General features: G+C 36.6%; 1 protein-coding gene across 8 annotated transcripts in view; it reads right to left on the reverse strand.

Moving 5' to 3' along the window:
- LOC594248 (relaxin receptor 2) overlaps positions 1–14,658 on the reverse strand; it is a 45,430-nt gene that overhangs the window by 16,162 nt on the left and 14,610 nt on the right. For 6 of the 8 annotated variants that reach the window (XM_030991739.1, XM_030991738.1, XM_030991735.1 and 3 more), the window contains exons 2-7: positions 12,316–12,450; positions 3,881–4,009; positions 2,687–2,792; positions 2,288–2,374; positions 1,494–1,565; positions 198–269 (exon numbers count right to left, since the gene is read on the reverse strand). In XM_030991739.1, the coding sequence (XP_030847599.1) occupies positions 198–269; positions 1,494–1,565; positions 2,288–2,374; positions 2,687–2,792; positions 3,881–4,009; positions 12,316–12,450 (601 nt within the window). Of the gene's footprint in view, positions 1–197; positions 270–452; positions 1,208–1,493; positions 1,566–2,287; positions 2,375–2,686; positions 2,793–3,880; positions 4,010–12,315; positions 12,451–14,658 lie in introns of those variants that run through there. The other 2 variants (XM_030991742.1, XM_030991743.1) reach the window with 2 other exon arrangements.

The following is a 14,658-nucleotide window of genomic DNA, read 5'->3' on the forward strand; positions in this document are numbered from 1 at the left end:
GTATAAAGCTACTACTACTACTACTAATAATATCTATTATTTTATTCATACTCCTTAAATGGAGTGCAATTTATTTGTTAAGGTTGATTTTCTACATTCTAGCCAAACAGCATTTTCCCTCGGTGATTGGTGCTCTATAAAAACCATTAAATTGTATACATTACATACTTTATTCAAATGATTTTTTTCATACTCACAGCATGGTCAACTTGTTCAAATTGCTGAAACTAAGATCCTCAATCCGAGATATGTTATTGTACTGTAATATCCTGAAAAAGTGATTAGAAAATTTCATATACAGAACAAAAGAGATTTTAATTCGGTGATCTAGATAATCTACGTCGGGTCAACCGTTTACTCAGTGAAAGACAGGTCGGACTAAAATTCTACCAAAGCTTCTTCCAATCTCTACCCAATCTTTCAATACCTAAAAAAAATATTTCGAAACTTACCTGCTCTGTTTAGCATAATTGCAAATCGTAGTTGAACTTTGAAGATGCACTACAAAGTGCATTATTATTTTGTTTTATTGTTATTAGTAGTAAGCATTTCAATGAGCAAGATGAGATATCAGGGGTGAATCTGGAGGAGCGTGTTACTAACTTAACGTTACTAGCGCCCATGGGCAACTAGGGTAAAAGCCAGGGCACCGTGACTATTAATAATAGGCACCGTGATCTTTCCAGGGGATGGATATGCGGGCAATATAGTTTACAATTGATGCATTATTATGATCTATCAACACTCGAGTTGAGGCTGTATGCATATATCGTAAGAAGCTGTCAGGCTATAGGTGCATAAACAGTTTCAACAAGAGCAGATATATTGTTAATGAACGAATGAAAACATGCACACTTGATGTAAAACTAATTCATTGTTTCGTGTCATTGTCACTGAAGAATAAATAATCGGGATAAATAAAAAGTCTAATAGGCTTACTTTAGCGTGTACTCAGAAATAGTCGCATTATATACCTATATACACATTTACGGACAGTGCTACTCAAGTTTGGGCCCCTACAAGATATAAGTACACAAACCTCAACGCGCCCTGCTATGCATCGTGTACTTAAAATCGTTGGATAGTACTAGAAACTACTGCACGTTTTTTCATGAAATGAAGAAAATAACGTGTGATAGTCTGATGAAATTAATCACACGTGGTTGGCCAATCATTTGATTAGGATCTACGAGTTTTTGTTGAATAGATGTAGATATTATAATCTTTATTATTATTATTATTATTATCATTATTATTATCACCATTATCACTATCATCATTAGCATTATTATTATTATTATAATTATCAATTTTAGTTTTACTATTTTTATTATCATTCTTCGTCTTAATATCAATCACCTTCCCCTGTGCATAGTTTTATTGCCATTTACAATTCTCTCTTTTTTTTTTACAAATCTCACACTCGCATTTGCCTATAAACTATTTTCAGTTACATATTGATTCATGGTAATATAAACATTAATAAAACTTACATAATTCTGATTTCTGTCAGTGTCAGGAAATCCGCTCGAAGAAGTTCCCTTAGTCCGGTGTTGTAAATCCTTCTGCAAGTCATGACATGATAAGTATATGGAATTCCTTATTAATAATAGACGTCAATTAGGTTTCTTAGCCTTTGGGGTGATTATGATAGTTCTTCGTAGGCCGAAACAGAACGTTTCGATAAATGTAGATACCTGACGGAGGTAAACAGCTCGAAAACCCAGAATTCAGAAAGGAAACGATCAACATATTATAATAATAAAAATGTAACTTATATCGCGCCAAATCCACTCTGTGGAGTGCTCAAGGCGCGTGTAAACAGGAAAAACGATCAAGACTTGAAAAGGAATGTTTTGAGATGAGTTTTGAAAGAATCAGAAGACCACATACCACATAACCACCCCAAAATTCGCATAGTGTGGTTTTTAGATGGAGCTCAATAAAGGTCTATTTGGTCAGGATAGTCAAATTTTAGTTTTCTCCCTTTGTCTAAAAGAGTATACTTGTTTGCTATATAATTTATAAATTTGGAAGCACAAAACTGAATTGAATTGAATTGATTTATTGTCCATAATATGGAAATTCATTGTTCACTGAAACAGATTTAAAAGTGGTGTTTTTTGCAGTATTTTGTAGACTTATGTTTTTTGTTCTGAATTTGTTGTAGTAGTTTGGATTTATTTAGGACTGGTCATATTTTGATATTCAATATATATATATAAACTACAAAATTCTAAAATACTCTAATGAATATTTTACTAAGCGCTAGCTTTGTGGTCCTTACAATCGTAGTAAAAGCGGGTATGTTGTCACGTTGAATGGCATCGATAATGGCATCTTCGTTCCGTTGATCCATTGCCCAATAAAATATCTGCAAAGAAGAAGAAGAGGAAGTAGAAGAAGAAGAAAGAAAGAGGCTTAAGAAAAATAAAGGCTGTCACGTGTGCCTTTGGATTTAACAAAGAATATTGTATAATACTGTCCAACATAGGTTTTAAAGATCGTTGAAATGTGCTTCTAAAATTCATCAAAATGGTGCATTTTCAAATCAGCTGTCAAGATAACCAACCTCTCCAGACACACGACGTGTTGCTAATGTTATTCATGTTTTCATATTGCTTGAAAAATGAAGAATTTAGGGGGTTAGCGAAAATTCTAAGATGTAGTTTCTCCTCTAACTTACAGATCTCTTGATGATTTTGTAATGTTGGTATCATCAACAATGTTACGCCCTTCACAAGATACACTGTAAGCAGAACATCGACAAGACGGCACGCAATCTAGCGGATCTTTAAAAAAGAGAAACAATGGTGTCTTTTACTGATATATGACTATTAACTATATTTCAATACCACGTAATCGTACACTTATAAATCTACATCAACAGTAAATGTACTTCGTCTATTTATCTCCTTTATAGATCAAGCTTAACTCCTTCCTTTCTCACTCCCAAATCCCGAAAACAGACTGGCTTCAAATCCTTTGAATCCGTTGCTCTATGCCTATACCGTGTGAGCCAAAAAAAGTTTACACCAAGAAAATTGCTAATTATTTAAAAAATCATCAATGAACACTAAATTAGTATACATCTTATGAAAGGGTGTCATATCTCAAATCGTTTGGAATTATTTTGGTGTGGTACACTGTATGTGTTCACGCTTAGATGAACAGGTGGCATTGTTTGCGAGAGTCCAAAAATCGACTTGCGCCAAAGTGATGCCTACAGCATGTATTATGTTGGGATTAGCGGAGTGAGAGAATGAAATGAATGTTTCAAATGAAATGCATTGCATATGGTCTTTGCAGAAGCAAAGTCACACACGCACACACACACTAGCACAAACGCTCGTTGATATTTGAAATTCAATATTTGATATGTGTGGCATGATTAATTTTGTTAGGGATTTCGTAAGATGTATAATAATTAACTTTTCATAGATGATTTTTAAAATAATTAGCAACTTTCTAGGTGTAAACTTTTTTTCTGACTCACACTGTATAACAAATTTCTTTCATTTCTAAGAAATAGTAATTCACTTGACTTCTTAAAAAACATGTGAAAACATACCTCTGTAGGTCTTCTTATTTTGTTCATAGACTAAGGGACAGCGCCTTGTATCCTCTGGAAGAGGCGCAAAATCTTCTTCTAATTGTTATTATTATTATTATTATTATTATTATTATTATAATTATTATTATTATTATTATTATTATTATTATTATTGATATTATCATCATTATCGTATAATTATTATTGTTTGTTCATCATAGTCATCATCATCATTATTATCATTATTATACATGTATCATTATTGTGAGTAAAGAAGGATGTGGATTTATATACGAAATAACAATTTGCAAACAAATCAGACTTTACCGCATAATATCTCATCGATGCCGTTCTGTTCACAGTCAGCATATCCATCGCAAACATAGTCCAGTGGTATACATTCATACGAATCCTCGTAGTCACACATGTATTCTGCTGAACTGCAATATTCATTATCTGGCGGCGTAAAAGAGAAAGATAATCATGACATTTCTACACAAAAAAATAAGTGCATTATGCATGATAAAATCTAGTTTGCGGCCGTCCCAGGACAATATTGTGCGACACTTGCTTTCGCGACAGCTCCGCGACAATCTCCTATACTAACCGAATTCCTACCTTCAAAAATGGACCCACCACAGACTATACCTAATCCTAACCCGAAACCAAACCTAAAACCCAAACGATATGCCTCGGTCACAAATGCCATTACGAACTGCTACGAACACCGTACGAACGATTTCAGTCAATGGAAATTCGGGAAGACAATGGAAAAACAGGGAGATTCGTACGAAATTATCGTTCGTACGAACCTTTGTGACCGTATCATTTATACCCTAACCCTAAAACCTCACATCTCCAAAGCGACTCCAAGCCGACACTAAACCGACTGATACTTGGTAATCGGCGGTCTTGTAATGCATTGTTCATTATGTTGTCGGTCTCGGATCGGTCTCCTTGTGTGACTAAGGTATAACCATATACCTTTGACATATATGACAAAATGAAGCCTTAAAGATGAAGTTGAGTTCTGGTCATGCGATTGCATTGTGAAAAAAACGGTGCGGAATCGTCCGAGCATGTAAGAATTTGTGTGTATTGCAAGGTTCTGGAATCATCAAAATGATAAGAAATTTGGCCAAGTCTTGGTAAAGTTACAAACACTGTACACAGAAAGATGTAAATGGGACTACACGAACACGTGGCGTAAAAATCCTACCCTGGAGTTTTACGATGTTACATGACATATTTAGAATATGAAGGCATTTAAAGAGCCATGCTTTTTAGGGAACATGTCTTTATATCTGATGTTCTTCCACACTTGCATAATAAGAATGATAACGCTCACAAATTATTTTCACCTCTTCCAGGGGCGTAAATCCCGGGGGGGGGGGATGGGGGGGCGGGCTGCATCCCCCCTGGTTTGAAGTAGGGGGATTGCCTGTACAATCATCCCCCCCCCCCCCGATATTACAAAAATTATAAGAGGGGGAAAAAAGGAAGAAGAAGAAGAAGAAGAAAAAAATGTGATTGTTTCAATTGCAGCATAATGCATGAGAAATGAGTTATGTATAGCCTACACGTATACAGTATGTCACGATAAGGAAACGTCAAGGCTTCCGCGCTTCGCGCGAGAGGGGAAAACTGAATTCAGATATATTCAATTCAATTCAATTCAATTTTATTGTTTCTCATTTCCAGCAAAAGAATACAGTATTCATAGAAATATCATTACAATAAACAATCAAAGTAGTAACCATGCAATACAAAATATGAATTTAACAGAATTACATATTTGACTATCAAGAAATATTGCTGCTTAAAATAATTTATTAATGTTAAGCTGGAAACCGAGAGGTCCACTGTGAAGCGATGCTTGTAAATCGTGGACCCCTCGGGTGGTAGTATTCAATAATAGTAAGTTACATGAGTAAAATAAGGATAATTGCCAACAGAGAGGACACAAAAGGAGAAACAAAACAATACGCATAACACGAACAATGTACAAAGAAAACAAGGAGAGTGTGAGAGGAGAAGGGATACAGTAAAGAGAAAAGGTTTGCATGTGGACTACAGAAATAGATGAAAGGTGATAACAAACAGAATGAAGGTTGCGCGCAAGATCAAATTTTCAAAAAAAGAAGAACAGTTCAATGAGAGGAAGTACTTGGTAAACGAGTGGTGACGAGTTCTCTGGAGAACATAATACAATCTCAACAATAATGATCATAATTAAAATAATGACAATAGTAATAATCATGAAAATTCCTGCATATAATATACACAGGCAATATAACAAGGAGCTAGGTTTTGTACGGGGCCAGTAAAGATTTCTTTAGATTTCTTTTAAAGACTGAGAGAGAAGGGGAGTTTTTCAAATCAACACGCAAAGTATTCCAAAATTTAGGGCCTTCAAAGATGAATGTTTTTTGTGCGAAAAATGTTCTCAAAAAAGGTAAATGAAATTCTTCTGACTGTCTTGTGGGATATTTATGAAATGTACGATTTTGTTTAAACATATCGTGAAACGCAAATGGAAGAGTACCAGAATTGAATTTATACATAAATTCACCTAGATGTAATAAGTATCGATCGTTAATTTTTAGGATATTATGTTCAAGGAACAGCGGATCCGTATGGGCAAGAAAAGGAGCATTACATATGATACGAATGACTTTCTTTTGTAGTAATACAACTTTTTCCACCAATGTTTGGTACGTGTTTCCCCAAAGCAGAAGTCCATAATTTAAGTATGGTAAAATAAGAGAAGAATAAAGCATAAGCAAAGATCGTTGTGGAAGGTGTGATTTAAATCTGTTAATGATACCAACATTGCGAGATATAGTTTTACAAATATTTTCAACGTGGAGTTTCCAGGATAGTTTACTATCAACCACAACACCTAAAAATGTTGTATGAGAAACTTGCTCAAGAGGGGTGTTGTCAAGAATAATATCAGTGGGTAATGATGTTAAGGAGTTACTGAACAATATGTAGTTCGTCTTCAAGAGATTCAATGACAATTTATTAGCTCTAATCCATTCTAATATTTTTCGCAACTCTGCGTTAATTACATCAACAATAATATTTGGATCACTGTGTGTGAAAAAATAAATTAGTATCATCAGCAAATAAAATGAATGACATAGCATTGGATGATTTATGAAAATCATTCATATAAATAATAAACAATAGCGGGCCTAAAAGACTCCCTTGCGGAACACCACAAGTAATATTTTTAAAATCAGATGCCTGCTCATTTAAAAACACAAATTGTCTTCTGTTAGAAAGGTAGCTCCTGAACCACTCCAAGGCCTTTCCACGGACACCAATATTGGCGAGTTTGTAAAGTAAAATTTCGTGATTTATCGTATCAAAGGCCTTGGAGAAGTCCAGGAAAATACCAACTGTGTGAGAAGACGAGTCAATTGAATGGGCAATTTTTTCAACAAAAGACATTAAAGCATGAACACTACTATGTTTTTCCCTGAAACCAAACTGAAAGTTGGATAAAATATCATATTTCTTCAGGAAAGCAATCATTCGAGTAAATACTATTTTTTCCAAGATTTTGGAAAATGAAGATAACAAGGAGATTGGCCTGTAATTACCTATTTCAAGTTTATCACCTTTTTTGAATAGGGGAATAATTTTTGCTAGTTTCATGGAATCAGGAAATTCACCATGCAGTAATGATAAATTGAATATATGGACTAATGGGTCGACAATAAAAGGAATAATGGCTTTCAAAATAACATTACTAATTCCATCGAAACCCAATCGTCTGCTTTCTCTAATAATTTATGGAAACGTCAAGGCTTCCGCGCTTCGCGCGAGCGAGGGGGAAACTGAATTCAGATAAATAGAGCTTATTAAGAGTCGAAAACGGTACAACGAATCGTCTGCTTTCTCTAATAATTTAATGAAACGCCAAAACTTCCGCGCTTTGCGCGGGTGGGGTAAACCGAATTCACACAAAGATTAAGAGTCAAGCACGGTTTACCAAATCGTCTACTTTCTCTTATAATTTAATGAAACGTCAATGCTTCCGCGCTTTGCGCGAAAGGGGAAACTGAATTCAGATAAATAGGGCTTATTAAGAGTTGAAAACGGTGCAACGAATCGTCTTCTTTCTATAATAATTAAACCAAACGTCTAAGCTTTTCGCGCTTCGCGCGGGAAGGGGAAACTGAATTCAGACGAGAATTAAGAGTCGAAAACAGTACACCCAATCGTCTGCTTTCTCTAATAATTTAAGGAAACGTCAAGGCTTCCGCGCTTCGCGCGAGAGGGGGGAACTGGATTCAGATAAATAGGGCTTATTAAGAGTCGAAAACGGTACAACGAATCGTCTGCTTTCTCTAATAATTTAATGAAACGCCAAAACTTCCGCGCTTTGCGCGGGAGGGGGGAACTGAATTCAGATAAATAGGGCTTATTAAGAGTCGAAAACGGTACAACGAATCGTCTGCTTTCTCTAATAATTTAATGAAACGCCAAAACTTCCGCGCTTTGCGCGGGAGGGGTAAACCGAATTCACACAAAGATTTAGAGTCAAGCACGGTTTAACAAATCGTCTACTTTCTCTTATAATTTAATGAAACGTCAATGCTTCCGCGCTTCGCGCGAAAGGGGGAAACTGAATTCAGATAAATAGGGCTTATTAAGAGTTGAAAACGGTGCAACGAATCGTCTTCTTTCTATAATAATTAAACCAAACGTCTAAGCTTTTCGCGCTTCGCGCGGGAAGGGGAAACTGAATTCAGACGAGAATTAAGAGTCGAAAACAGTACACCCAATCGTCTGCTTTCTCTAATAATGTAAGGAAACGTCAAGGCTTCCGCGCTTCGCGCGAGAGGGGGGAACTGAATTCAGATAAATAGGGCTTATTAAGAGTCGAAAACGGTACAACGAATCGTCTGCTTTCTCTAATAATTTAATGAAACGCCAAAACTTCCGCGCTTTGCGCGGGAGGGGTAAACCGAATTCAGACAAAGATTAAGAGTCGAGCAAGGTTTAACAAATCGTCTACTTTCTCTTATAATTTAATGAAACGCCAAAACTTCCGCGCGGGACGGGGGGGGGGGAGGGGGAACTGAATTCAGACAAGGATTAAGAGTCGAGCACGGTTTAACAAATTGTCTACTTTCTCTTATAATTTAATGAAACGCCAAAACTTCCGCGCGGGACGGGGGGGGGGGGGGGGGGAACTGAATTCAGACAAGGATTTACAGTCGAGAACGGTACAGCAAATCGTCTCCTTTTTATAATAATTTAATGAAACGCCAAAGCTTTTGCGCTTCGCGCGGGAGGGGGGGGGGGATTCATTCAGACAAGGGTTAACAGTAGAGAACGGTACAATAAATCGTCTTCTTTTACTAATAATTTAAGGAAACGTCTAAGCTTCCGCGGCCTATTTAGGCCTATCACCCACACACCCCTAATGAGCGAGCGTGTGTGCGAGTGTGTGTGTGTGTGTGTCTTTGTTGTGTGTTTGTGCGTGCGCGATCGCGCGCGCTTGCGTAGATTAGTGTGGGCGTGTGCTCCTGCTAGTTATCGCCGATCATCCCCCCACTCCTCGGTACGGATTTACGCCCCTGACCTCTTCCCAGAACTCAACCTTCTCTTTAAACAATTATCGCAAGAGCTTATGTCGGGTCACCCCTTGGAGAGCTTGGGCCAGACAAAGAAAATGAAAACATCGATGTTTACTTAATAATGATAATAATAACTAGACATCGAATTCGTCAGGGCGACGAATTAGGTGATCTGCCGCTGATGAATTTTTGAAAAAGTATGTAAAACTATGGAACAATGGGAATCACAAAACAAATTGCCAAGATGGTTATCAGTTTTTGACGTCATGTCCTCACTATTTATCAATAATATGGTTGAATCCCATTAATTTCCCTTTTTATTCCCCGAAAATTGATTTCCCCTAGCCTTTGCCCAGGTTATATGATTTGTATCATATTGCGTGTATGACATTTCACATAATCTTTTATGAACTTTGAAGAATTTATATTATTTTCTGAATATTGTTTATTCATAATTATTGATTTTGATATAAATTGTTTATCAAAATTCACATTTTTCATGATTTAGCTGGAAAAAAAATTAGTCTATATTAGTGCATCCACACAAAAACATATTACTATTAATCTAACTTGTATCCTGGTGTGAAGAAAAAAGATTCTTAAGGAGAAAATAGGAAATTTATATCATCAATATAAATAAATTAATTAGTGGATAGTGAGGACATGACGTCACAGACTCAGGAGTGAGTTGCCAATTTGTCTAGTGATTTTCGAAGTTTTTAATGTAATTAAAAATTCATAACTTTCTTATTAGTTATCCGATTTTGCTCAGACTTATTTTGATCGGTTTGTCTGATTTTCCTGCTTCTATTGAAAGTAAGTTATTTTTGAGTGGACTTGGGCTTTAAGTTCCCGGCGTCCACGGTAACCCCGTTTGCCCAAAGCGTAGTGCGCCGTGGGATTTTGGCCATTTTCCTCCGTATTCAAGTTTGTTAGGTCTTGCCCAGTTTTTTGTATTACGTACTGTCACGTTTTGTTGCGTTCACCCCGTTTTACTATGGCCTACTCTAAGTTTCTCATCTCCCGCGTTGTTTTAGGTCCATCCTGTTTTGCCCAAGGTGGTCTGAAACGTGATTGCCTGGCCGCTGCAATCTTCCTTTAATGGAGTTTTTAATTTTGAGAAAATCGCCTTAGACTTTTGTCTACAAGAAAATGTACGTCTTTTTTGTCAAAAACCCTTCACTGAATAGAGATTCTTGATATACATTGTTACCTTTCAGTCTTCGCTCTAGTGATCTCGAGGCAGCGGATAGCAAGAAATTGTGTAAAAGGTAATTTTCGTAATGTAACCAAATGTAATGCATAAGTCTTTGTGAAGTGCCTCAATACAAATTATTTCATTCACCTGATAAGAATATTAGTATTTCAATAGACAGAATCCGAGCTGCATACATTAGTTGTTGCCAGGTTGGACAAACATTATGCTTGACCTACCTAGCAACACTTAATATATGCAGTTTGCATTCTGACTTTTGAAATACTATTATTCTTATCAGGTAAATGAAATAATTTGTATTGAGGCACTTCACAAAGACTTATGCATTAACTTTGGTTACATTACGAAAATGGCCCATTAGGGACTTTTAGATTTGCATGTCGACATAGTGGACTGCTATAGGTGTGACATCCTTTTAATTAGGCACTGCCAGTGCCTTAAAAAGGACGTCACACGTAGCAGTCCACTATGTCGACGTGCAAATCTAAAAGTCCCGAATAATAAAAGGGTCTGTCTTATATTATTGCGTCTGTCATCCCTCACTCCCAATGCAAACAAATAACACAATACACTTCAATGATTGTGGGATAGCCTGACACGATTCTAGCTTGAACTTTCAACAACCATGGAGACGGCCGAAGTTGCTGACCTCGTGAGCGCAAAAATTCGAGAAAGCCAAACGGGCCTTCTAAGCCAGCTCGATTCGTTGATTTCTGATAAATAAGGAACTTTTCAGCAGCGTATTAATGACAATCTGAGAGAACTTAGCGAATCTCAAATAGCGAAAATTGAGGAGATGAATAAGGACGTGTTCAAGTTCCGCAAACGTGGTAATGAGGAACAGTACAAAGTTGAAGCTAGAATGATTCAATTACACACTAATTGATGCCACGCCCTGGTCTTCGTGGCAGAATTAACTCGCACACCTGAAAGAGCTGCCTATGCAAATTACATTCTATCGGGGCACGGCCCCGGACCCAACATAAGTATGCATTCATTAACGATACAAACAACAATTGCCTGCTATACAATCGTTCCGCAGAAAAATAATATTCACGGGAGTTGTTGTTAGAAGCTTTAACTACATAAAACTCACATTCTCTCCAATTCTATACGAAAAAAGGTTAGCTTGTGAACCATTTTATCTTAACGGGTGGGGTGCAGGGGGAAGAACCTTTGCAGGGAGTCTTAAAAAGGATAAACCCTTCATTGAATGGGGATTATTGCTATACATTATTACCTTTATTCGCTCCAGTGATCTCGAGGCAGCAGACGGCAAGAAATTGTGTAAATAATAAAGGGTTCACGAGAGTGGTTGTTTAATAGAAGCTTTAACAACATAAAACTTAAACTATTTCCAATTATATACTTGCCGAGAGTCTGGAGGCGGAGCCCATGGAAGTTCTTGAATTAAAAAAATTAGGAAATTCAAAATAGTCGTCACGAGCGATAGAAATTGTAATTTCCCCCTTGAGAGTCACAGAACCCCGTTCATTTCATTTTAGAAATAACCTCTCTTTCTCTCTTATTGTCTTAAAGAGAATTGTATAGAACTTCTGTTTTAGTATTGTACTTTTGTCCGTAGACTTCTTAGGCACATGTCATGTCGAGCCAGCTCATCCGAAATGTAATCTGTTAGTGTAAATTGAAGTTTAATGTTGTTCCTTTTCTTTTCTTTCTCTCTCTCTCTCTCTCTCTCTCTCACACACATTCTCCTTTAACACGGGTTTATGATTCAGAAAGAAAAATAGGGTTTATAAACCTGAACATTTATTGTGTTATACCGAAGATCCGTTTATCCGGAGGTTCGTAATTCCGAAATTCGATACAGATTTGTTTTAAGTCATTTCGTTTTAGGAATAATGAACCTTTGGAATATCCCCAACGTAACGTATCAAAACAAAACAACAGCTCAAGCAATGTCAGCCTGCAAAATTTGTATAACTTACCGCAAATGTATTCATCATCTGAATACGGGCACTGGTATTGTCCATCACATACGTCATCAATGTCAAAGGTCAGACTACTGTTGACGCAAGTAAAGCGCCCTTCATATCCATCGATTGTAGAATTTGTTGAAATAGCTGCAAAAAAAAAAAGGTTTCAAGAAGAAGTTCATTTAAAAGTGATGTAATTAAGATTTCTTTCCAAAGGGGGGGGGGGGGGGGGGGGCTTTCAAAGTCTTATAATTGCAGTATTATGCTTTATTAGCGCATGTCTATAACGCAAATGAAATGTTTGTACTTTTCGAAGTATACGTCTCCAATAGCTAGTGTCAAGTGTCAACGACATGAAGACTGATATATCAACATATATGTTTATTATTTACATTGACCCCTATACCAATCCACTGCCTGGACTACTTCTGTATAGCGCGCCCAATATGCTGAGAATATAAGACACCCTCAACGCTAAAAGAAAGACAGTCCTTGCCTTCTTTCTTACCAAACTTTTTTCGACGGTTGTATTTTGGGAGATCGCGCGATCAGTGGAGACACAGCACTGTGCGGGGTGTGCGGGTGTGTTTAAGTAGGAGGACACAGATGATTGAAGAATACAAATATATGAAAACGGAAATAATCTGGGCTACCCATATACATGTCAACTAGTGAAGTCTGTTTTCCCGAGTTTTTAACATATCAATTATATAAATAATAATAGTTCGTTTTTTTTTAATTACCCAGACAACTTGCGTTCGTAATTAAAAATTATTCAATATAAGTAACAATAGTTGATTAATAGTTAAGAATTAAGCCGGTGTTTTTTGTGGTGTGTAACTGAATAAACATAAACATGAATTAGGACGTTTCATTATATCTCTATTCTATACATTGTGGCTTTTTCCAGCTAAAAACATGTAATTAATGCAATTTGCATTCTTACTATTAAAATATAATTATACGTAGGAAGCTAGTGGAATAATTTGTAACGAGGCACTTAACAAAGATGCATTAATCAAATTTATCAAATTCTTATAAGCCAGATTTTTTTCATTACAGACTACTATAATGTTATTCAGCCAAATCTTTTCTTTGCAGAAGCCATCAAAAGTTCAAGAATGAACATTCCTTGACTAGAAGTCGTCTTTTAAAGATAAAAAATGTCACAATTATGTTATAGTAGAAATCATGAATCTTGTTTTTAAGAAAAAAATGATAACCTTTTACCACTAAATCGTCCCAACTAATATTCAATATAGCATTACAATTTACATTCAATTCTTCGTTTAAATATTTACAGAACCAATTCATGATAAACGATGCAATCTGCATTTTAATATCCAACATAGCGGTTTTCAACCTTTTTAGTCACGACATTCTTTAAAAAAAGACAAGTTTCGTGTCACCTCAATTCTGAATTCAACATTGAATATTCATTTTGCATCACTCTGGCACTTGTCCATGTCCATTTTTACACATGAGGGCACATTTTTGGGTAATTTAAAAAACCATGCACTAGAGAGGATATAAATTATTTATGGGGGCACTTATATGCACCCGCTCTAAATTTAGTACAAGATATGAATCGAATTATCTGTGACATATCAAGATGAAAAGAAAAGTCCCATCAAATGTCAATCGATGGCTATAATCTATTGAGATGCAGTTGATTATGGCGGGTGAGTATAGCAGCTCGCATTGGGGCACTTCGCAGTGGCGTATATGCACTGAAATTGGTTACATTGCGAAAATGGCTTATTCGAAAATAATTGTATAAACGCTGCTCAATTAGTTTTGATTCTGTCTGTTTAATGTATTGGCGGAGACGCTCTTTTGCTTTCCCCATGCCGATCTGTTTGATTATGATAACCTCATCCATCTTTCATCCTTCATCATTCCATACTCCATCTCATCCACACCTTCATTGTTCACCTCTCATTGCTGTCACTATTCCAGTGGCGGATCCAGGGGGGGCCGAAACGGCCGCGGCCCCCCCTATTGGCGGCGCAAAAGGAAGAAAAAAAAGAGGAAGAAAAAAGAGAAAAAGAGAAAGGAGAAGAGGAGGAAAAGAAAGGAGAAGAGAAAAGAAAGGAGAAGAGAAAGGAAAAAAGAAGAGAAAGGAAAAGAGAAGAGAAAAGATAAAGAACAAAGCCCCCCCCCCCCCCCTCCCGGAGGGACCGAATTTGTGTTCCCAAAATTTCAGATAAAGAGGTACTTTTCACGCAACAAATTCCGGCCCGTAATCTTTTTGGTGATTTTCTGTGTGTAAACCCCCCATAACCCCCCTAACCCCCCCCCTTTATTTCATTTTTTTATTTTTTTTTATAAAAAAAAAAAAATATTCCCATGGCT

This window comes from Strongylocentrotus purpuratus, unplaced genomic scaffold (genome assembly GCF_000002235.5).
Source record: "Strongylocentrotus purpuratus isolate Spur 01 unplaced genomic scaffold, Spur_5.0 spur5_scaffold_2, whole genome shotgun sequence".
NCBI lineage: Eukaryota > Metazoa > Echinodermata > Echinoidea > Camarodonta > Strongylocentrotidae > Strongylocentrotus > Strongylocentrotus purpuratus.